The sequence below is a fragment of the Petromyzon marinus genome (assembly GCF_048934315.1).
Source record: "Petromyzon marinus isolate PM22_M1 ecotype Great Lakes invasive population chromosome 84 unlocalized genomic scaffold, UKy_Petmar_22M1.pri1.0 chr84_unloc.4, whole genome shotgun sequence".
Classification (NCBI taxonomy): Eukaryota; Metazoa; Chordata; class Hyperoartia; order Petromyzontiformes; family Petromyzontidae; genus Petromyzon; species Petromyzon marinus.
This window is the reverse complement of record NW_027422641.1, coordinates 763634-788973: the sequence shown is the minus strand read 5'-3', so window position 1 is coordinate 788973 and position 25340 is coordinate 763634. Positions and strand designations below refer to the sequence as shown.

At 45.4% G+C, this 25340-nt stretch overlaps 1 protein-coding gene across 4 annotated transcripts in view; it reads left to right on the top strand.

The window, feature by feature from the left end:
• The window catches only part of LOC116936901 (NACHT, LRR and PYD domains-containing protein 3-like), a 79101-nt gene that overhangs the window by 28768 nt on the left and 24993 nt on the right, over positions 1 to 25340 (top strand). For all 4 annotated transcript variants that reach the window (XR_012931800.1, XM_076059177.1, XM_076059176.1 and 1 more), the window contains 2 exons: positions 4320 to 4699; positions 7024 to 8707. Coding sequence is in view for 3 of the 4 variants with exons in the window: in XM_076059177.1 (XP_075915292.1) it covers positions 4339 to 4699; positions 7024 to 8707 (2045 nt within the window). In the remaining variant the exon portion in view is untranslated. The remainder of the gene's footprint in view (positions 1 to 4319; positions 4700 to 7023; positions 8708 to 25340) is intronic.

The following is a 25340-nucleotide window of genomic DNA, read 5'->3' as shown; positions in this document are numbered from 1 at the left end:
CAATTAATTAAGAACGGAAATGGTTTAAAACATCTTTCCAATGGTTACTAGTGCCAGAATCCATCTTCTCGATTGAAATTGTCTCTGTGCTTGTATATGTGAATGGCCTCAACGAATCTCTCATGGTAGCCGGTTGGTTTGCAAAGAACCTCCGTCTTGGAGAAGTCAATGTCAAATGAGCCCACTGAATTATAACAGTGATCTGCCACGGCAGAGGAGTTCGTTCTACCGTGTTTCAAGTCCGCTTTATGTTCGCGGATGCGGTCCGAGATATGTCGTTTGGTTTCTCCAATGTAGCTACTACCACAGAGGCACTTTAGTTTGTAAACGCCCGGGTACTGTATGTCTGGAACAGCATCTTTTACAGATGGAACTAGATCACGGATTTTATGTACTGTGTTGAATCGGACCTGGATCTTGTGTTTATTCAGGATTTTGGAGATCTTTTTAGTGACCCCTGCAATGTAGGGTAAGGTGATGGTTTTTGTATTTTACAATGACCTTCAGACCGCAGCTCTTTCGCTGGCATTGACTCTTAATACTTCTCATACCACGGTTAATGGTATGGTTTACAAAATGGAGTATAACAGCGCCTCGCAGCTGTCTCTCTCCCCCTCCTCTGTTCCGACCATGGATGAACTCGTCCGTCTGAACAGGACCCGTAGCTATCCGTGTTGCTAAAGTTGAGGGTAAGAATCCACCCATTTTTCGCCATATAGCATTGTGATATATAACGACTTATTGTTGGTAGCTTAGCTGATTGGAGAATATAGAGTTCATTGATAACATTGAGGTAATTTATATTTTAGTATTTTTTATTGGTTCACTATATAGTATTCATTATATATTTTATTGTATACCCAGTTACTGTGAATAGCTCAGATGTGTAGGCCTAAACTTCAACATAGCCATTTCTGTGACCAGTCACAAGCTAATCACTCAGCTATTTCAATGCTAAATTCTATGCTAATTCACTTGTCAAAGAGTGCCTCTGCGGATGTGTATATTTTAACTTAGCTATTTCAATGCTAAATTCTATGCTAATTTCTTTGTCAAGGGGTGCCTTTGCGGATGTGTATGCTTTAACTTTAACATAGCCTTTTCTGTGACCAGTCACAAGCTAATCACTCAGCCATTTCAATGCTAAATTATATGCTAATTCCTTTGTCAAGGCGCTTTGTTTCTTCTCACACAGCTTAAAGGTCGTGATCTCAGCGTGGCTTTCTCACTCCAGCGCTGTCCTCCAGAGAGTCTCGTCCCCTTCACCTGATGAAGGCCGCTTGTGTTGTGGCCAAAACGTCGTGAGAATATTATTGTGTTATTTTATTTTATCAATGTATTATTTTATTCTCATTCTACGTGACTTTACCGAAAGAACCAAAGAAGATGAATAATATTGGTCGCGAAAGCCTACATGTTAAACTGACCTATGTATGTGTAATGTAGCTCTCAGAGACGTTGTCTTGTCTTCTGTATATCTATTAAGAATGAAATCCAATGACAATTCAACACGTAACCGCGAGTGACTCCGTACACTTGGGTATTGACACAACTCTATTCTGAGACAACATAGCTTCCAATCTCTAGACAACTCGCAGGCGATGGAGACAACCCAATCCAAGGAGACGACCCAATCCAAGGCAACGACCACGGCAGTTCCCCAAACCAAGTAGCCCCAAGCCTCCGTTCGCGCTCCTACTTATCCTCGCCCGGTCCGGCCACGCCCTCATTCCCGAATTCTCCTAACCACACCTGGCCCTGCCGATCACCACCCTTATTACACTTTCCCGCCAATGGATCTCGTGCTTCCCCTTACGTGACCCTGTCAATGCTTGTCTCATTAATCATCATTAGCTCGTCCATTAGTAACCATGGTCCCGGGGAACCATACTGTCTCACTATCGATCCACATTGTCATTACACATTTGTGCATGGTGTGTGCGTATAAAAAAATAATATTTAACAGTAAGTTGATGTGTTTGTTTGTGCGTTGATGTGTGCGAGTCGCTGTATGTGTGTGTATGTCGATATGTCTGCGTGTAAATGGATGTGTGTGTGGCTCTATGTGCGTGTGAGTCGATGTGTGTGCGTGGGTTCATGTGTGTGTGTAAGTCAATGTGTGTGCATGTAGGTCGATGTGTTTGTGAGTCTATGTATGTGTGTGTAAGTCGGTGTGTGTGAGTAAGTCGGTGTGTGTGAGTAAGTCGATGTGTGTGTGCGTGTGTGTGAGTCGATGTGTATGTGATAGTAGATATGTCTGTGTGTGTTAGTCGATATCTCTGTGTGTGTAAGTACATATGTGTGTGTGTAGGTCGATGTGTGTGCGAGTCTAGGATTTGTGAGGAGCTCACAAATCCTTGAAAGATCTGGGCAAAGTACCATCGGTGAGCTCCTCTGGCGGGCAAGGCTGCGTTGGCTGGTCATGTAGACCGCATTCCCAGCCACCGCATGCCTAAACAGCTTTTGTTTGGCCGGATAGAGGGGGCTAAAATGGCGCGGCACGGGCTAGAGTAGAGATGGAGTGATGTGGTACAGGAGGACGTGGAGCTGAGTGAACTTGCCAATGACTGGTACCAGCGGTGTCAAGATCGGCCTCAGTGGAGGAGGCAAGTGAAGGACGCTACTGGGCAGTAGGAGGCAGTCCCCTCCAACAACAACGGAGGGCGGAGGAGCAACGCTCACAACAACGAGCGGAGCGCCGGGTGGCTAAAGCACAGCAAGTTGGCACAGCAGGTGGCACAGGTGGTGCATCAGCCAGTCATCTCAGTCATCTCAGTCAGTCGACCCGTGGCACCTGGGTCTGCCCCGTGACCTCCTGCTAGCGGGTGTTCGACACTTCACGTGGCCTCAAGGTGCACATGGCCTGGCACAAGCGTCGTGGTGACGTCAATGCCACTTAGTGACCAATGGCGGTTGTTGTTGTGTCTGTGAGTCGATTGTGTGTATATGTCGATGTGTGTGTGTGTAAGTCGCTGTGTGTGTGCGCGTGATTCGATGTGTGTTTGTGTCAGTCGATGTGTGTGTTAGACAATGTGTAAGGGGTTTGACGAGAGTAGAGACGGTCCGTAGAGGCAACACGTTTATTACAATAAACGGTACAGTACAGTAATGTTAGTGGTCCCTAACACTACCTGGGGAGGTATGGCCTCCGGGCTAGCATGCGCTATCACTGGGACTACGGCTGTCAGCCCTCCGGCTACAGGGAACCTAGGGGAGGCTATGCTGACCCAACCCAGCCAAGGTACGGGTCCGACCACTGGCCAGCTCAGTCCCGGCCCTTACAAGGGGAGCGGGTCAACGGGTCCCCAGGGTCCTAGGATAGCAGGCCTTCGGGCTTCTTGGTAGGTGCCCTCCCCCCCACCAAACGCGTGTGAGTTGGTAGGGTCGAGCACGTGCTATGTAATAAATAAATTAAAACAGCACTAAATCGCTAATTAAACTACTTTAAAGGTATACAATACTTTTAAGGTGATGGACGCGAAATCGGAATAGCGCTGGCTCAGCACGGGGCTTATGGCGTGGTACCTGGCATTTGATTTACACGTAAACCCCACGGTTTGATAGCCACACAGGCAAACAATGACATAGGTAACATAATGAACATCACAGTAACACTGACTCTGCCTCATGCGTGTACTTTAAGTTTTGGCTTCCCCACACAAACATACTGCACCTCTACAAAGATCATGTTCATTAATTTCAGTGAAGCGTATGTGACATCATACCACTGCTAGACTTCAGAGCACCCCCTGCCCATACATTGAGAGCATGGGAGTGGCCACTACATAGGGACCACCCAGGATCAAACCTGGCTCCCACCCTCTGCCGTTCCACTTCCATCCTAATCGTCACTCAACGAGAGGTGACGCTATCCCGATCAATGCACATTACAGCGCAATTAGCCGTCTGCGTTGCATCACGGTGATCGAGGCAGTGAGTACGTGGTGTCACGCAGCTGCTTAATCTGCTAAACCTGTGTGGTGTTTTGAATTAGGTTAACATTTAACTTTTTTTTCGTAGTGTTGTGTTCATATGAATGTTCATATGCTTGCACCGAAGAGTATTTTGAGATGCCTAAGGTGTTTCGATGCTATTTGATGTATTTACATAAATTTAAATATCAATTTTAAGCTTACATTACAATTTAAATAACTCAATGTAATCACAATCAAATACCTCAAGTCACAATTGTACCTAACCAAGACCTCAGATTTTAGTAGCAGCATTTTATTATAATAATTATTATTCTTTCCCATACCTGGCTAAAATTACACGACTATGCTTACAGGTGACACGTGGTTTGTTTTCATTTTCTTCAGGTGACTCTGCATTGTCGTGATGGCATTAACAAATCCTGCATATGAGATCATAAGAACCAACAAAGTGAAACTGCAGACATACCTCCAGGCGAATTCTTCAGAAGTGCTTGACCATTCACAACAAGCAGGGATCCTGTACAGTGAATACGCGTCCCTTAAAAGCAAGACTGACCCCATTGCACGAACACGGGACCTGGTTGACCTGGTGCTCGACAAGGGAGAAGAAGTGTGCATGAGATTCATTGAAGCCGTGCTGGTGCCGCTGAGATCCGAGATCCCTCCCTTGGTTCAGTGGATATCACAACATGAGCAGCAGCTCTACGTGATGGGTGTCGATCTGAGCAGATCTGCGGGTAAAGCCATCCCTGGAGCAGCTTCTCGTGAGTAATGCTAAACTTCACATATCCATTCACATGTCTCTGTCAAGTTTAAGTGAAAGATTGCTTAGAACTGATATGAACTGTCATTTGATTTTCGCAAACTGCACCACTCTTGCATAGCAACATCCCTCTCAGGAGGAGGACATTCATATTCCATTCCATAGCAGGGTATGTACAAGGGATCAGCAATTTGGAGGAAAGGATGGATGGATAATGGAAATGTGTGTCAGTATCAAAACATTACATCCACACTGGACCCCAACATTCCTGAATTTCTGTCCTATCCTACACCTACCTTTCTTTGCAAAAGACTTCAACATGGTGATTTTCTCTAACCTCTTCAAACACATACATTTTATTTGAGTTAAAAGAATATAATGAGCTATGAAGCTCTCTTTCAAGTGTGAAGCCCAAGATGTGTGGCCATGGCAGCAAACCCATCTGCTGCCATGGTCTCCATGACTTGGTACAATCCAGATTCCACCAAGTCCATGTCGTTGAAACTGTTCCTCTATGCAGGGTAAATAACCACCTCTTTTAAATTATGGAAGCTGCTTCTAGTTCTTGACTTTTGGGCTGCTTTGGATACCACACACCACTTCATCCTCTTGAATCGGCATGGCTACGCAGGCATCCCTCACACTTCCCCACTGCTTCTGCTTCACCCTCACCCTCTAAAAGTGAGCCATATTTTTCCAAGCAAGGACTGCCTTCCGTTCAGAAGCCCCCATTCTATGGTGTTCCACATGGCTACGTCCTTGGCTATCTACTCTTCTCAGTACAATGTCTCCTCCTTTGAGGACATTTTTTATTCCTAATTTTAAATATTGACTCGCTATCACTGCTATTTCTAATGACACCCAACCTTTTATTGCCATTGACTCATGAAACGGAGCCTACTCTCTCCTGTTAACTCTTGAAAAAGTTGATACTCCTACTGATACTCCTGCTGTTATGGAGTGACTCATGCAGCCAGCTATGGCTGAAAAGTTTGGTAGTACATGTTATGTATATCGTTTATTGTTAAATTTTAATCAGTTCCTATGATCACTGTTACATTGCTTTTAAAGCTTTTATTTTGGTAATTTCGAAAACGTTTTGGTTTAGCCATATTTGTTAGTTGTAGTACAGAGTTAGACTGATAACTTTAATCTAAATTGTATTATGGTTGTTATTGTTTGACTTGCATCCCACTGGGATGTTTGCACATAGCGTTGAAATACGCTATTTTTTCTGGAAGACTTTTCTGTTTTTTCCTGGATTTTTCTGTTTGCGCGTAGTCACTTTAAGATGTTTCTTGTTCCTGTTTTTGTTTGTTGCGGTTGCACCGATTCAAGAGCCGTATGGCTCACAGGGCTTTACCAAATAAATGAAACTTAAACTGGATTGGTTATAATTCACTCCAGATTAAACGTCAAATTTGCAGCCCTCGTCATTTGGAAAAAAAGTCCATGGGAGATAATGACTCCGAGTATATGATTCCCGAGAGATTAAAATAACATCAGATACAGAGGGATCACGCTACCCATGGTCACCATTGCCCAAGTGGTGAGCCACTGGGTTCAATGTTTCCTTGGAAAGCTGATGGAAGTTATTGAGCAAATTTGTCATTGTAAATAGACACTCTCCACAATGTAGTGGCTGCCACAGTGTTGCTGATGATGCAGTAGCCAGATTAGTTGAAGCTCAAGTGAACCTACGATGCAACACGTGGGATGCTACGAGTTCTGTAATTCATGGTGGCTGCTGTTGTGGAGGTGAAAACACTCCATCTTCTCTGCTGCTAGGACCGTGCCTGGTGTACTGCACTCCACCAGTGTAGTCCCATTGCTACGTGATGAAGGTCAGCTTGAGATGGGAGAGGAAACACGGCCCCAATACCAGTGAAATATAAAAAGTAAAATTCAACATCCTAAACAACAAAAAATAATAATGGTAGGATAAGGCAAGCAGTGAATTTTACACACAGATTGATAGAATTAGGTTGTGATGATGCTGATGTACACAGTAATGCGAAATGTGATGGTACTATATTTTTCACATGAAAAACACACAAGACAAATGGTGGTAACATTTTTGTTATGATAATTTTTTTTTACAAAGGTACAGTACAGTGTTTATAAAAAAATGCATGTGTAGAATACACATTGTGAAAACTTCCACACAATAATTCATGATGTACATGATGGTGATGCATTATCCATGGTGAACGAATTCGCTACGCTTTTTTTTACATAATTTATTTTAAACATATTTGTCTGCTATAGAATTTTTTTTATTGTAAGTGAAACTAATTTGCTCGTTAAATTATTTGTGTCATTTAGATAGCCCTGGTGATGATTACCGAGAATTCTTGCTGAAGCTGACATCATTAACACGAGACTACAACGCACGACCTGGAGAACCTGCAGTGTTTTTGCGAGAGAGGATGGTGAAGCCAATTCTGGTTCCCTACTACCACCAGCAAGAAACCAAGGAGCACGAGTTACTATCGAGAGGCAAGCAGCACGAGATAATGATGGAGAGAGCACAGAGAGAAGGGATGACTTACAATAATCTCTTTGATCCCGTTGAATCCATTGGGGAACAAAACCACCCCCGACTGGTTATTGTAGTGGGGACTCCAGGCAGCGGTAAAACCATGTTGAGCAAATTCATTGTGCACAGCTTGCTGTCAGGAGAGAAAGTGTTTGCACAACGCTTTGAGCACATTGTGCTCATGATGTTCAGGGAGATAAATGATGTTGGAGAGATGTCACTGGCAGAGCTGTTTTCTAAGCTGCACTCATGTTTGGGAAACAAAGCGAATGAGATTTTCACAAACCAAGAGAGAACCCTTTTTGTTATGGATGGATTGGACGAGTTTGGAAAGTGCCTTCACTATGCCAATGCTTGTACTGATCCACGTAAGACGGCAACAGTAGAAACCATAATTGCTGCCCTAGTGAATGGAAAACTCTTGCCCAAGGCCTCGGTCTTGATAACGACCAGACCCATTGCCATGGAGCAGCTGAGTGAAGTGAATGTTGATCTAGCTGTTGAAATCACTGGGTTTTCCAACGAAGCTAAAGTAGCATTCTTTAACAAATTTTACCAAGATAGGAGTCTAGTAGAAAGGGCACTCAAGCTCCTGCAGGAAAATGAAACAGTGAATACATTGTGCCATAACCCTTCATTCTGCCATATAGCAGCCATTACACTGAAGGAACATTTTCAAAAGTCTGAACATTCTGAGATTATCCTCAAATCAATGACCGACCTCTTCACACAATACGTGTTTGGGCTCATAGTACACCATAGACGTGGCAGCCGCAGAGCCAAGGAAATTGTATCACCGCTTGCCAATATGGCTCTGAAGGGGGTTCAGCAAAACATCCAGATGTTCAGCCAAAAAGATCTAGAAGAGTGTGCTGTTAGTTCTTCTGAACTAGGAAGTACATTCATCAACAAAGTGTTCACATGTGAGGGCATTAAACAAGGGAGTTGTTATTCTTTTTTACACTTGACAATGCAGGAATTCTTTGCAGCAATAGCCGTGCATCTGTCACATTCAACATGGCCAGTGAGTGACGTCATCAAATCTATTGAGGATAGCAAAGATGGGAGGTTGGATGTGTTTCAGAGGTTTTTTTGTGGACTAGCATCAAGCACTCCATGGAAGTTCTTTGAGGGTATCTTGGATCCTCCATCTGCAGATTCTCAAAAGGAAATAATCGAGTGGCTCTATCGCAGCATGAAGACTCAGAAGGTTGACAAACACAGGTTCATCAGTCTCCTGCACTGCGTGCACGAGCTGCACGACTGCATATACTTGAGTGATGTGACTCGGTCCATGACTGAGATAGACCTGTCAGGCACAAGGCTGTCCCTGCCAGACTGCGCTGCCCTCTCCTGGATCCTGCAGCATCGAGAAGAGCCTGTGCAGACACTCAACCTGTTCGGCTGTGGCATTGGCACCGAGGAAATGAAGATACTCCAGCCTGGACTGCACAGATGTAAAGAGCTAATGTAAGACTGGCACACCTCGCATTCGCTACTTCACAAATTGTGCGTGCAACTCGTCTTCAAATAAGTACCAGGTGCAGTGTGTAAAATATTGCTACTTGTGAGACAATGGCCGCCAGGCGTGATGCTGGTCACCCACCCCATCATATACCATACCGGCCTTCATAGGTGCTCTCTAACAGCACTTGCCCCAGCAGCTTGTAAAGACTTTTTGGCGGATTTTTGCCTGTAAGAATCCTCACTTAGTAACTGTGCACAGAGTCAAATGCAACCCCATTCAGTCACTACACTACTCTTTGGTTCTTTCGGTAAAGTCACGTAATTAGAAATAAATTAAAATAAAACAAATCACGACGTTTCTATTGCAACACAAGCAATTATCAACATGTGGGAAAACGACAGCAAGATTTTTTTTTGCTGAAGTGGGAGAGAAAGCTGCCGTGGCAAGTGGTTATATAGTTAAGAAGGGGAGATAGGCAAGGAGGGAGAGAGAGGGGGGGGTGTGGAGTAGGGGGAGCGGAGCGCTGCGTGAGCGCTATGAGAGGGTACGTGAGGCTGGGGGGGGGGAAGTGGACAGGGCTGAAAGTGGGAGGCCGAGAAAGCTGTGGATGCGGGGGGAAAATAACTCGGGAAAATAGACTGGTACCCAGCAGATATGATAGACACAACCATAACGCAATTAGGGTTTTACCTGGTTAATAACATCCTTCCAATGATTGCTCAATTTGTATCCATCTTCTCGGTTGAAATTATGTCTATGTTTATATATCTGTATGGCTTCATGAACAAATCTTTGATAGTAGCCCGAAGGTTTGCAGAGTCCCTTGGTCTCGGAAAAAAACAATATCATGCGAGCACACAGCGTTATACAATGGACAGCTACGGCAGAGGTACTGGTTCTGCCGTGTTTCAGATCTGCGCTGTGTTCGCGAACCCGGTCCGAGACATGTAGTTTCGTTTCCTTAATGTAACTGCTACCGCAGGTACAACTCAGTTTGTAGACTCCAAGGTATTGCATATCAGGAATGACCTCCTTCACAGATGGGATTAGATCACTGATTGTGTACTGTATTGAATCGGACCTGGATCTTGTGTTTGTTTAAGATTTTGGAAATATTATTAGTAACACATGCCCTGTATGGTAACATGATGGTTTTGATGGGCTTCTCATGGAGTTGTTTCTCCATGGTTGGAGAAACAGCTTTGCGAATAATGCTGTCCGAGTACCCATTCATCTTGAGGGCTTGGTGTACGTGTTCCAGTTTTGGTGGTGTTGGTCAGAAATGCAGTGGGCCCTATGGTGTAATGATTTGATGAGGGAAGTCTTCAGTCCCGGATGGTGGTGGGAATCAGGTATCAGATAGGAATGTGTGTGGATGGCTTTCCTGTAGACAGTGTCCCAACGAGCCGTCAGGTCTCTTCTCAAACAAAACATCCAGAAATGGTAGCTTACCATCCTTCTCCACTTCCATGGTGAATTAGATGAATGGGTGTATGGAATTGATGTCGTTGAGAAATTGGTTCAAAGCTGGCAGGCCACGTGGCCAAATGACGAAAGTGTCATCTACATATCTCTTCCACAAGGAAGGACGTAGGGTGGATGTCTGGATGGCATCTGTTTCAAATTTATCCATGAAAACATTCGGAATCACTGGTGACAAGAGGGAACCCATGGGGGTACCTTCAATTTGTTTGTAGAAAGAACCATTCCAGGTGAAGTAAGTGTTGGTAAGGCAGTGCCTAACTAGAGTAGGTACATCAGGACTCAGTCCATGTTGTATTAAGTCTTCAATTATTGCTAAGGTGTCAGGTACAGGAACCTTGGTGACCAGAGAAACTACATCAAAGCTGACGAGCAAATCATCTGGGGAAAGTGAATTGCCCTTGATTAGAGAGACCAAGTGAGCTGAGTTACGTACTGCTGAGGTAGTCATACCTGTGAATGTAAGCAAGGTATCTAACAGAAAACGGGCCAGTTTGTAGGTAGCTGAGTTGATAGTGGAAACGATCGGCCGAAGTAGAGTGCCTTCTTTATGGATTTTTGAAGACCATAGAATCTGGGTGGTCTAGTAGCAGAAGGTTTTAGGGAGAGCCGATTGAATGGTTCGATTAGAGAAGTCGAACTGGTAATGATATTGTTGTTTTTTGTAGTCAGGCGGTTGATATGATCTTTGTTGATTTTGGTGTAACTGCCATCATTAAGAAGATCCTGGATTTTGTTGTTGTATGTGGTTTTATCCATGATGACAGTAGCATTGCCCTTGTAGGCTGAGAAGATGACTGTCATCTCTATTTTTCAATTTGGCGAGTTCAGAGCGTTCATCTTTGCTGATGTTACTAATAGATTTCTTAGCATTTTTAAGGATGGTGGCTATTTCAGATCTTGCCACGTCTGTCGGGATGTGTCCCAAGCCTTTGAGGGCTACATCTACGTGGGCGATTAAATCATCAACTGGGATGTGTTTGGGGGTGGCAGCAAAATTCAGCCCTCTAGCTAGTACCGATTTTAGGCTATCGGAGATTGTGCTGCTACTCTGATTGATAACAATCTTGTTAATATCCAGCTTTTTAACGTGTGGATCTGGTTTATTTTTGGACAAGTTATTGAATTTAACAATAAGGTTAACCTTACATTTTTAAGACATTGTTGCGGCAGAAGAAGCAGTCATGTATCTACAAGGTTCCAATCAAATGTGGACATTTTATCTGTGAATTGTAAGTGTGATTGTAGGAGACATTTGTCTAAATTATCAAGTTCAAGACGGAGTAGTCTTATCCTCTCTGAGATTAGAGAAAGGCTAGCTCTGAATAAGATCCGTTTGGCATTAGGAGAAGTGACAGAAGCAGATGTGAGTGTAAATGTGGTCGGTATTACCTTGTTGTCGCGGCATCTCTTCAGAAAGGTGAGAGACTCGATCATGTGAGCCTTCTTGTCTCGTAGTGGTGTCTCTGCCATGTCCACGAACACAAGGCAGATCTGAAACACGGCAGAACCAATACCTCTGGCATGGCTGACCATTGTTATAGCGCTGTGGGCTCGCATGATATTGTTTTTTTCCGAGACCAAGGTATTCTGCAAACCTTCTGGCTACTATCAATGGTTTGTTCATGAAGCCATCCAGATATATAAACATAGATAAAACTTCAACCGAGAAGATGGATACAAATTGAGCAATCATTGGAAGTATGTTATTAACCAGGTAAAACCTTAACTGTTTATGGTTGTGTCTATCATATCTATCGGGCACTAGTCTGCTTTTCCGAGTTAATTTCCCCCCGCATCCCCAGCTTTCTTGGCCTCCCACTTCCACCCCCACCCACTTCCTTCTCCCAGCCTCACGTCCCATCTCATAGCGCTCACGCAGCGCTCCCCTCGCCCTACCCCCCCCTCCTCTCTCTCTCCCCCCTTGCCCCTCCCCCCTTCTTAACTATTTAACCTCTTGCCACGGCAGCTCTCTCTCCCACTTCGGTAAAAAAATATATTGCTGTGGTTTTCCCACCTGATGATGATTGCTTGTCTTGTAATCAAAACGTAGTGATTTGTTTTATTTAAATGTATTTCTAACTACGTGACTTTACCGAAAGAACCAAAGAGTATGGATTCCTGCAGAAACGAAAGCATCAAATCAAGATAGTCACTACACTTGCGTAAACACTCGGACATGCATAGCCCATGCATGAACACAACTTTTGACAAAATACTTCCCCTTGTCACTGAAATCATTGTCCACACTCCTCACTTCACTCCTCTCCCCGCACTCCACACTTACCCCTCCCACTAACCCCCCAATCTGCTCCTGCCTTCATTTTTCCCATAAACCATCCCCCACCCTTGCCCATCCCTTCACTATTCTCCTCCCACGCCCACTTGTCCACGGAGGGAAAATGTTTGGTGAGTGAGTGTGTGCCTGCTTGAGTTGGTGGGGGACTTAGTAGGTGGATCGATGAGTGAGTATGTGGAGTTAGGTGAGGATGTGAGTTGGTGGGTCAGTGGTGTGTGAGTGGGTTGGTGAATGAGTGAATTAGTGTGTGAGTGGGTTGGTAAATGAGTGAATTAGTGCGAGTGGATGAGTAAATGTATAGTGAGTAGATGGGTCTACAGTGAATGCTGCACTGGTTGTACATTAAAGAACAAAAGGAAGAAAAGTTATGCATATGCATGGCTGCTGTAATGCTTTCCATCATCTTAAGCAACATTCAATTAGCAATAATGATAGCCCTCACACGAGGTGCAGCAAGTGAGGTGACCGTAGGCCACACTGAGAAAATGGAGCCCTGATAGTGGATCGGCAGTGGAGAGTGAGGGTAACGGTTTGATCCACGTGGCCGATTCAAGCTCCTGGTTCACAGTGGATCATGTTCAGTGATGGTGCCCTCCACTACAGAAACAGCTTATACGTAATTAATGTCAATCTTAGTTGTAAATCATTAAAGAGACAAAGTTCCCCCAAGTAACCCATACAAACTTTTGGGGAAAGTGAAGCCAGTGACAGAGAACAAGCACACACTACTACACTGCACTTTAGAGCACAAAGACAATCTCCCCGTGGAACCTGCACACACTTTTGAGTCAAGTGCTAATTGTACTTCCCTGACTAGCACCGTCCTTGGCTGTCTTTTTCTCCCCATTGCTGATGTTCATACACCATCCCAGGTACTCATTTAAGGCTGAGTCACCCTAGGGGAGTTCGATGACCAGATTTTTTTTTATCCCTCAGCACTGATGCTGTTACCAGATCCTAGACCCAGGTCACGTAGTTTGTAATGGAATGTGCCAATGACTTTCCCACCATTGCCATAAACGCATAGAAATGCACAATGAAAGCAACTCGTATATACACACACAGACATGTACACAAACAAACGTAGACATAGTTTACATATAAACTCACACACTCCTACACACGTACAGGTACAGCCTTTGGTCACTCCACTGCTGGATAAGGCACTCCCACACCATGCAGGTCTTGGGGGTTATTTGACCATACAGTACATCAACACTCTTGTCGGGGTGGGTTGTTGTCGAACATAGATGAATGTTGTTCCATTGCCATAAATATTGGAATAAGTAGTTACCCCCTGTGAGTGGCTGGCTGAACTTCCATCTGTTGAGGAAGTATGGAAGGCGATCCAGAGACCAGGAAATGCACCGGGCAGAGATGCTCTTCCAAGCAAACTGCTGAGGGAGGGTGGTTTTTGTGTGCAGATTGCCCTGCATGACATAATCATAATGTAAAACAACTGGACTAGTTCCACAGGATTGGAAGGATGCCCTGGTGGTCCCCCTATTTAATAAGTGGGACCACACAAATTGTAACAACTACAGGGGCATCTCCATCCTCAGTGTGTTGGGAAAGGTGCTAGCAAGTATTATTCAACATCACCTTGCCAGGCACACTGAGGAGAGGCTTTTGGAGCTCCATTGTGGTTTGCGGCCAGGGCAGTCCTGCACAGATGCCATATTTTCTGTCCGTCTGCTACAGCAGATATGTAGATAATTCCAATATGACCTATATCTCTGCTTTATTGACCTGGTCAAGGCCTATGATACCATCAGAGTAGACCTGGGCTCTGGGTTGTTCTTCTTGCTTTCGGAGTCCCTGACTCTGAAAACAATCATTAAGGACCTTCATAATGGTGAGCAGGCACTGGTAAAACTACATGGCTGGGAGTAGGAGCCATTCCCTGTTCACATTGGAGTGCGACAGGGATGTCCTTTGGCTCCCACATCATTTAACATATATTTTGACCACGTAGTTTGTGAAGCCTTCGATGGCTGTACCGAAGGAATTTCCATCTATACAGATACAATGGGGACTGATCGATGCCCGGGTGCGGTCAAGGGATGGCTTCCTATTAGTCAACTATGTTACATATGCCGATGATCTGGTGATTGCTCCTCACTCAGAGGAGGAGTTGGAGGCACTGCGGTTGAACCTGGAGCGTTCCACTAAAAGGTAGGGCCTTACCATCAGCCCCACCAAAACTAAGCACCTGCCCTGGGTATTTTGTATCATCAGACACTCCAGCTCCATAACGCCAAATTGGGGATTGGGCAGTTGTGGAAAGAGTGGAGAGTTGTCTATACCTGGGTAGTGTGCTCATGACGGGCTCCGGCTTGTCAACTTAGGTCTCAAATTTCGATTTAAAGCTTTCGTGACTGCAAGGATTCATCTTCTTTGGTTCTTTCGGTAAAGTCACGTAGAATGAGAATAAAATAATAAATTGATAAAATAAAATAACACAAGAATGCTTAGTTTTGGTGGGGCTGAGGTCTCACTCGAGTGGCATTATCTTTTCATTGGCTGTGCAACGCTGTGTGCAAGCTAGATAGACTGTCGCTCCACATGAAGCTTCAGGTCTTCTCGGCCACGGTCATTCCCTCCCTTCTCCATGCTTGTGTAGTGACATGGCGGATGTCACTGTGTAATGCCGGCCCTAGAGAGGCATGGCGAGTAGTGTATTGACATCACGGGCTCCACTCACATGTGGGTGCAGTACTGGCCCTGGAGGGGCTCGGTGAGCGCTGACTGACAGTGCTGGATGACACCACACTCTGCCTGCAGTGCCGACCCCTACAGAATAGGGTGTGAGAGTGCCGGTCACAGGGAATGGGGTTACTATAGGCCGTGGCACTCTGGTTGACCCCAGAGGACACGTGACCGGTTAAGTCTACACAAGACCACAAAGTGCGGGCTAGGGGTGGTCACGTGTCAGGGCCGAGATCCTGCTCGAGGACTCTGGAAGGCGGTCATGGCCAGGGGCGGAGCCAGCCACGCCACAGAGGATATAAGCCGGGTCCCCGAGGGACCCCGGCTGTTGTTGTTCATCCTGAAGAATCTACGTTCTACATTCTACATTATACAGAGTCTCAACACTTGGACCTGGACCCAAGCTGTGGTCCGGTCCATTGTAGCTAGTTACTGTGTAATCAGTGCAGTTCGCCTGGTTGTGAGAGTGTTAAGGGGTAGTTACCCCGTTTGTTGGTATTAATAAATGTGTTTGCCACTAAAGAGTACGTCTGCGACTCAGTTGAATCCACCACAACTGGTGTCGGAAGTGGACAAACATTCTCTAGTAGAGTTAAACGTCTTCGGTTATGGCTACGCGATGCAGACTATGTACCAGGACGTTGGACGAGATGAAGACCTCATCCCTTAAACAGCCCCGGGGATGGCGACCCCGGAGGAGGAAGGCAAGGTGCTGTCACAGAGCAGCACACTGACCCGGGGCACGTGACGGCTCACCGCCGTCGGTGAAGGAGTGCCGGGCGGCACATCCTGCCTTGCAGAGCTCTTCCAAGCCGCTGCATCCATCGTCGTGGAACTCCACTACGAGGAGACAGCAGTGGACGGGGAAGCAGTGGAGCCAAGCGGAAATAAAGTTTCCGCCGCCATTTCACGCCAAGCGGTAACCTCTGTGGTGCAGCCTGCGCTTGCAGCCGCAATCTTATTAGAAGAGCGGCTGCTCTTCTGATAAGAGCGTGTCAAATCTGCATCAAGCTCACCTGTGAGCGTCCCATCTCTCTGGTGACGACTGCCCTTCTTAAAATAATTTACAGCCACCGGAGGCGACTGAGTGGCCTTCAATCGGCAGTTCCTGACAAACGCTGACTTGGCAATGCCCGACACCCTTGATGGCGACGCCCTGGCGGCGTTTCGTATCATCTCGCCGTCAAAGGCTTGAGTCAGCCAAGCTGACTCAAGCCTTTGACCAAATGGTGGCAATTTACCAGCCGCCGCCGAATGTGCGCCATAAGTTCGCTATGTGGAGGAGGGGAGAAAACGAGACGCCCCTCACCTTCCGTAGCACACTTTTGGCGCTAGCAAAGGCTGCCTTTCCGAGGATGGACCACGATGGAGTCGACTCGCTGGTCCTCAAGAGATTGCTGGCTTTGGCTAAGGACCTCAACATCGTCCTGCTGGCTGTAGACTATGATCTTTCGTCTATCAAGGTTGCAAGATGCATCCAGGCTCAACAGCTCTTGCAACAACACAAGAGGTTGGCGGCGTTTACCGCACCCCATGAGGCGCACGATACACATGAAGATGTGGAGCCTGTCCCAGCCTGCGCATCGACTCAGAGCGGAGGCGGGCGAGGGGACGGCATGGTGCGACTGGCGGAAGACCAACAATGGCGGAAGTCATCTCCTTGTCCTGGGAGAAGGCTCGTCGTGTACTACAGCTGCGGCCTGCCGGGGCACGTCTCGTCGGGCTGCCGCGTGCCGCAATGATGCCTCCCTGGACCACCGCCGTCATTCGTCCGACCGTCTGCCACTCCGCTGCACCCGAAGGCGAGTTGCGACATACCACACACTCGGCCCCTGAATCCACCTCACCCATCTCGTTCTGTTTCTGTTCTGGTCATGCGTCGGTGTGGGAGGATTTTGACTTTGATCGGACCGGCCGGCCGCTCCGACCCAGTCAGTGGTCGGAGCTGGTCCATCGAGTGTTATTGGATTGATAGAAGGGGTTGTAATCAGGATGCTCGTTGACACCAGTGCGTCAGCGACCATCATTTCAGAGTTGATTTATAATATCTTGCCACCTAAATGTTGTACCTTATGCCCTGTCGAAAGCTCCATGCTTCGCCACAAACGGCGGCTCATTGTGCATCATTGGGAGAATAACAGTGGAAGTGTGCATTGTGGATGTCAAATTTACAGGACCGGTTCTTGTATTAACGTTTTTTGCTATTCCCTGCTTGCTCAGGACTGATTTTCTGCGAAGGATGCCTCTGAAAATGTTGATCGAACAGGGGTGCCCTTAATTACCATCTGGCCGTCAAATGACACTCTTGCCTTCTCCCACTCGCTTGTCCACAGCTAACGCTACCGTGCAAGCACCTACACGTAGGATGGTAAAGATTCCCCCCGGCGCACAAATGTTGGTTCCTTTGCGATTGCGAAAGCCACTAGACCAGGAGGCGATGGTGGGAGGAATCCTCTTGGAACCCTCTAATCAAGACAGTCGTGGATTGACGTTAGTAGGGGCCCAGGCATTGGTATCCAATAATCAGGAACCCTTCATTCAGGTCCTTAACGCAGGGTTAGACATGTCAATCATTAAAGAAGGAACCGTGCTCGCTCATGCGTCGCTAGCGCTTCATAAGGGAAGCATCATTGTCAGTGTGGGTTCCGCATCAAATACTCAGCCGTGCTAGAGTCCTGATGAGGGGTGGATGGATACGCTTTGCTCAGAAAATTCGGAATTGTCTGACGTCCAGAGGGGGGAATTAATGGCGCTTTTGCGCAAATTCTGGGATGTTTTTTGCAAAGGCTAATTTTACATCAGCTGCACTACGCTTTTGAGTCATCACATCGATACGGGTGATGCCGCTCCCATCCGGCAGAATCCATACCGGGTGAGCCCTACAAAAAAAGAACACGTTCGGCTAACGGTTGACGAAATGTTAGCCGCGGATATTATTTCACCATCCACCAGCCCATGGGGAGCCCCAGTTGTATTTGTTAAAAAGCAGGATGGTAGCTTGCGCTTTTGTGTTGACTTCTCTAAGCTTAATAAGATCTCTGTTGCTGATGCGTACCCTCTACCTTGAATGGGCGACTCACTGGATGCTCTATCAGGAGCACGGTTCTTTTCCACTCTTGATCTCCTATCTGGGTTTTGGCAGTTGCTGCTAGATGAAGCCTCTAAGCCCAAAACAGCCTTTCATACACCACAAGGCTTGGTCGAATTAAGTTGGCTTCCGATGGGTCTTAATTCCATGCCGGCTATGTTCCGGCGATTTATAGAACTGATTCTGGCTGGTCTCCAGTGGAAGTCACACCTAATATATCTCCATGATGTGATCGTTTTCAGCCGTAAGTTTGATGAACACTTCAAACAGCTACGTGCTGTCTTTATTAAAATTAGTGTGGCCAACCTGAAATTTAAACCACAAAAGTGTCACCTCCAAATATCGGTTCGGTATCTTGGCCACCTAGTAAGTAAATTGGGTATTGCGAGTGACCCGGACAAAACCCCGTGTGTTCGTACTTGGCCGACCCCCACGTCAATGGGGTAGGTGCGCAGTTTCATTGGATTCGGGTCCTATTACCCCCGTTTTGTCGCCGGGTTCACTACCATTGCTACACCTCTCCAAGCCTAGATGGCAAAGGGTCAGAAATCCCATTGGGAGGAGGAGGCCGCATTTGTTGCACTCCTGGATGGCTTGGTGAACACCCCTCGTCCTAGCTACCTCGACTTTTCCTTGCCGTTCGTCCTTGATACAGACGCTAGTAACACCGGAATTGGAGCTGTTCTGTCTCAAGTTGTCTGGCGTCGAGAGTGTTATCGCATAAGGAAGCAGAGTTCTGTCTCTGGCCGAACAACGGTACTGTGTTCCAAGCCAGGAACTGTTAGCTATTGTGTTTTTCATGCAAAAGTATCGCCCCTATTTGTATGGTAGACGCTTTGAGGTGCGCTCTGACCACGCAGTGCTACAGCACCCACTGCATGTTGAACAGCCGTCTGGCCAACTTTTACATTGGTTGTAGCTCCTCCGGGACTACACCTTTAATGTTACCTATCACAACGGCTCTCGACACACGAACGCTGACGCTCTCTCTCGATTACCAACGAGCGATGGGTGCGGGTGTTTTTTGGACTGCGGGCACTGTAAGCCACCCAACGAGTACTCGCCTCCTCCCTTTGTGGCGTCGGCCGAGGTTGTAACCTCTGAGGTGGCCGGAGGTCCGGTGGCGCTTGACGCCGTCATTGGGTTGGATCACGAAGAATGGGGGCGCCTCCAGGTTGAAGATGCTTCCCTGCTTAAATTGCGACGCCGTATCAGGGAGGCTGATGGGGGCGGGGATCAACGGGGTATTGCCTCTGTCATTCTTAGAGGCAGATTGCTCATGCATTGGGACGGAGGGTTGCACCATTATAACATGTTGTGCCCACTGCCCTGTGGAGTAAGGTCATTTGGGTGGTACACTAGTGCCTGTTACACCTGGATGTGCATAAGACACTGGCTACACTTAAGCTTGAGTTCTTCTGGCCTGGCATGGCTGAGTATCTCGTTAATTTGCTGAAAGAGTTTTGCAGTGCGTGCAGCAGAAACCGCCAGCGAAACCCTGTTGTCCACCGTTGCAATCGATTCAGGTCTCCCGCGTACATGAACTAGTTGCTTTGGACATTCTTGATCCATTTCCCACTACCTATCATGGGAATAAGTATTTGCTAGTCGGAGTTGAGTATTTTTCACGATAGCCTGTGGCCTCGCCGCTCCCCAACCAGTCGGCGGCGACTATCACTGAGGCATTCCTCAATGGCTATATAATGGACAGGGGTGCTCCCGAACGTCGTCTGATCGATCAAGGCAAAATATTTTCTTCAAAATTGTTCCAAGAGGTATGCGATTTGATGGGAACAAAGAAAGGTCGCACGTCACCGTACAATCCGTCGTTTATAAGTATATTCATAATTTTCCTCCTTACCATTTCGTTTTGTGATTGTACTTCTAATCGCATAGATTACCCATAATCAATGCGAATTAGTTCTTGACACCTTCGCCACGAAGCTACGCTCACAGGGAGAATTCGTGTTGAACCGGCTTCCTTATCATACAATCTTGTACACGAATTAATTAATCTCCCGTGAGAAGCACGTCCCGCCGCACACCTCACTACAAGCCATTTATTAATTACACCATATCGCTGATGGATCTATGAACGCATATTTGTGCCTTTAGAAATAATAATTTTCGTTTAATTACTTTTCGTATGAATACCGTCGCATAATATTAAGGACTGTATTCATATTTAAGCTGCATAAGAATTAATTGCTCTGATAACAAAAGGGAAACAATGGATAAGAGTTTCCTGGAAGAATTGCTTATGGATCTATAAATGAATGCAGGACGGTGTGGGCAATATATTTTCAAATATATGAACTTGCATATTATAAGTGAAGGTTTTTGTTTAGAAAAGCATATACATGTTTTAACTCTCTCTCTCTCACCAACGGCTCGTGTCATGCAGGGAAAGGAATCCATGTGCCGTTGTCAAAGTGAAATCACACAGTCGTTGATGATACTGTATTGATATAGTGTTGAAGTTCCGAGATTGAGAGTTCACATACTATATTAGAGTTAAGGTTTAATTAGGAAATGAATTGATTAATGCAGAAGTTGTGGTGTGATTCTTTCCTATAATCTATGAATAAGAACTGGTTCTGCGATGAGATATGAACTTGGTGACCTTACATAAACACTAATACATACTCAATAAATGGCAAAGCGAGAATAATTGTATTATACTGATCGATAATACGAAGTTAGACAATGAAGCCGAGTTGACACTAGCATAACTGCATACGATTAATTGCATTATTCCGATTGATAACCCCACCTCGTCAACGAGGCGGGGCCTGATTATCATAAAGACTGTCATTAACATAACCACACCCACATATAAATTAATGATTATCCCTCGAATTAGCATAATTTATACGCATAATTACACAAATTAGCATAATTATACTAAATACCAATTTCTTTATATTTGTATTATTTTCATCAAATTTCAACAACCGACATATACAACACCCCGATATAGCAGTCACCACAAATACAACTCAATTTGTAAACACCGGGGTACTGAACGTCAGGAATGACATCCTTTACGGATGGGATTAGATCACGGATTTTGTGTACTGTATTGAACCGAACCTGGATCTTGTGATTGTTTAGAATTTTGGAATTTTTTTTAGTAACGCCTGCTATGTATGGCAGTGTGATGATTTTGATCAGAGTGTCAAGTGGTTGTTTCTCTATGGTGGGAGAAACAGCTTGGCGGATGATACGGTCAGAGTAACCGTTCATCTTTTAGGGCTAGATGTAAGTCACTGGTCAGGTGGTGTTGGTCAGAAATGCAATGAGCTCTATGGTATAATGTTTTGATGAGAGAATTATTTTGAGCCGGTTGGTGGTGGGAATAAGGCTTCAAGTAGGAATCTGTGTGGGTGGACTTCCTGTAAACAGAATGTTCCAAAGCGCCATCAGTCCTTCTCTCAAACAGAACATGCAAGAATGGCAGCTTGCCATCTTTCTCCACTTCCATGGTGAATTTGATGGATGGGTGTCTGGAATTGATGTGGTCTAGGAAATGGTTCAAAGCTGGGAGGCCATGTGGCCAAATGACGAAAGTGTCATCCACATATCTCTTCCACGGGGAAGGACGAAGGGTGGATGTCTGGATGGCGTCCGATTCAAATTTCTCCATGAAAACATTGGCTATCACTGGTGACAAGAGGGAACCCATAGGGGTACCCTCATTTTGTTTGTAGAAGGTGCCATTCCAGGTAAAGTAAGTGTTGGTGAGGCAGTGCCTAACCAGTGCAGGTACATCAGGGTTCAGTCCATGTTGGACCAAATCTTCAATTATTATGGTATCAGGTACTGGGACCTTAGTGAACAGAGAGACCACATAAAAGCTGACGAGGATATCGTCAGGAGATAGTACAATGTCTTTGACCATAGAAACCAATTGGGTTGAGTTAAGTACTGCTGAGGTGGTATTGCCAGTGAAGGGAAGCAGAGTATCCGACAGAAAACGGGCTGGCTTGTCGGTAGGGGAGTTGATCGTGGACACGATGGGTCGCAGTGGGGTACCTTCTTTATGGATCTTGGGAAGACCATAGAATCTGGGAGGTCTTGCAGCAGAGGGTTTTAGGGAGAGACGTTTGGTTGGTTCGATTAGGGAAGTCGATCTAGCGATGATCTTGTTGGTTTTTTATCGTTAGGCTGTTAGTAGGATCACTTTTAATTTTTGAGTAACTCCCATCATTGAGGTCCTGGATTTTGTTGTTGCATGAGTTTTTATCCATAATGACAGTGACATTGCCTTTGTCGGCCGAGAGGATGACTATATCATCCCTCTTTTTTAATTCGCGAGTTCAGAGCATTCATTTTTGCTGATGTTGCTCATGGGTTTCTTAGCATTCTTAAGCATAGTGGCTATTTCAGCTCTCGCAACGTCTGCTTGGATGTGTCCTATGCCTTTGAGGGCTACATCGACCTGAGAGATGATATCCTCTTCTGGTATATGTTTAGGGGTGACAGCGAAATTTAGTCCTTTAGTCAGTACTGTTTTCAGATTTTCCGAAATCGGGATGTTACTGATTAATAACGATTTTGTTAACGTCCAGTTTTGTGATGTGTGGTACTGGGTTCTTCTTTGATAGGAGGTTGAATTTAGCGATCAGGTTAGCTTTGCATTTGACTGACAGTTAATCAGCAGAGGCAGCAGTCATGTTGTCAACGTGGTTCCAATCAGAAGGGGGCATTTTTTTTGTTAACATTAAATGAGATTGTAGGAGAGTCCTGTCTAAACTATCGAGTTCAAATCGGAATACTCTTATCCTCTCTGAGATTAGTGATAGGCTAGCATTAAACAAAATCCGTTTAGAGTTCGGTGCAGATACAGCAGCAGATGTGAGTGTGAAAGCGATGGGTATTACCTTGTTATCGCGGCTTCTTTTGAGGAAGGTTAGCGTCTCGATGAGCTGTGACTTCTTATCTCGTTGTCTGTTAAACGCTCTAACAGATAGGTGGAAATCCTCCCCGTAGAGGTCATTAATTCTAGATTTGAAGCTTTCGTGACTGCAAGGATTAATACTCTTTGGTTATTTTAGTAAAAAAACTACATTAAATCACGATGTTTCGGAGGAAACCACTAGAAAGATGTCATAAACCAAGTCAAAACTTTAGCTACCTTATAAGCGCACAGCCTTTTTTCCACTGCCCCCGTGCAGTGAACCACCGCATCCCCTGAACCCTCAACACAACAAAAGACGGATTAACTTAGCCCCCCAACTCCATCGTCGTCCCCTGCTTGGCTCCTCCCCCCCCCCCCCTTAACCTGTATATAAGCTCGAGGGTCTCAGAGCTCCCCACTTGATGCAGCTATCTTGCTGTGACTGTTCCACCTGAAGACGGAAGCTTGTGTTGCCTCCAAAAGGTCGTGATTTAATTTAATTGTTTTCTTTTATTTGTATTTTGCCTACGTGAATTTACCGAAAAAAACAAAGAGTATGAATCCTTGCAGTCACGAAAGCTTCAAATCTAGAACCACCTAGCCAGTGAACTGGAACACGTACACCAAGCCCTCAAGATGAATGGGTACTCGGACCGCATTATTTGCAAAGCTGTTTCTCCAACTATGAATAAACAATCTCCTGAGAATCCAATCAAAACCATCACTTTACCATACATAGCAGGTGTTACCAAAAAGTATCCAAAATCTTAAACAAACACAAGATCCAGGTCCGATCCAATACAGTACACAAAATCAGTGATCTAATCCCATCTGTGATGGAGATCATTCCTGATATGCAATACCCTGGAGTCTACAAGCTGAGTTGTACCTGCGGTAACAGTTACATTGGGGGAACGAGACGACATGTCTTGGACCGGGTTCGCGAACACAAGGCAGATCTGAAACACGGCAAAACCAGTACCTCTGCCGTAGCTGTCCATTGTATAACGCTGTGTGCTCGCATGATATTGTTTTTTTTCTGAGACCAAGGTAATCTGCAAACCTTCGAGCTACTATCAAAAGTTTGTTCATGAAACCATCCAGATGTTTAAACTTAGACATAACTTCAATCGAGAAGATGGATACAAATTGAGCAATCTTTGAAATTATGTTATTTTACCTGGTAAAGCTTTAACCGGTTTTAGTTGTTTCCATCATACCTGCCATTTACTAGCAGTTTTTTTCCCGAGTTACTTTCCCCCGTGTCCCACACTCAGCTTCCCACTTCTTGCCCCACCCATTCCCCCCCCCTCCAGCCTCACTTCTTCTCCCCCTAGCTCTCACGCAGCCCCCCTTCCTCTGCCCCACACCTCCCCCACCCTCTTTCTCCCCCCTTGCCCCTCCCCCCTTTCTTACCTATATAACCTCTTGCCATGGCAGCTCTCTCGCCTACTTCAGAAGTTTTCTTGCTGTGGTTGTTCCACCTGATGAGGATTGCTTGTTGCAATCAAAACGTCATGAATTGTTTTATTTTATTAATATCTACGTGACTTTACCGAAATAACAAACGAGTATCATCCATAATACAGTTTTGTTTAGGTTATATCACTTCAATGTGTCATTAAACTCACCCGACACATCCAATTACTAAGGTTTGTTACATAAACAGAACATGCCAATTCGTTACAAGTAGAGTACAACGGTGTGTTGGAAAGTCAAGCCACAACATTTACAATCTGACGTCACCCTGCTGCTATATTTAAGACCGGGAGCAAGTGAGGGCTTTACCATTCTGGCGAATTTCCCGATGATACTGGATGTAATCACCAGCGAAACGTCTAACTCAAACTGTAAATGTTGTGGATTCACTCAACACACCGGTGGGCTAAAGTAGTGAACTATTTGTCTTTTCATATTCTTAGCTCTTTCGGTAAAGTCACGTTGAAGGGAAACAATAAAATAATAAAATATATATAAAACAATAAAATTTCTCACGACGTTTCGACCATAACACAAACGGTCGTCATCAGGTGTCGTGATAATTTTTATTGTTTTATATATATTTTATTATTTTATTGTTTCCCTTCAACGTGACTTTACCGAATGAGCTAAGAATATGAATTAATGCAGTCACGAAAGCTTTAAATCAAAATTTAT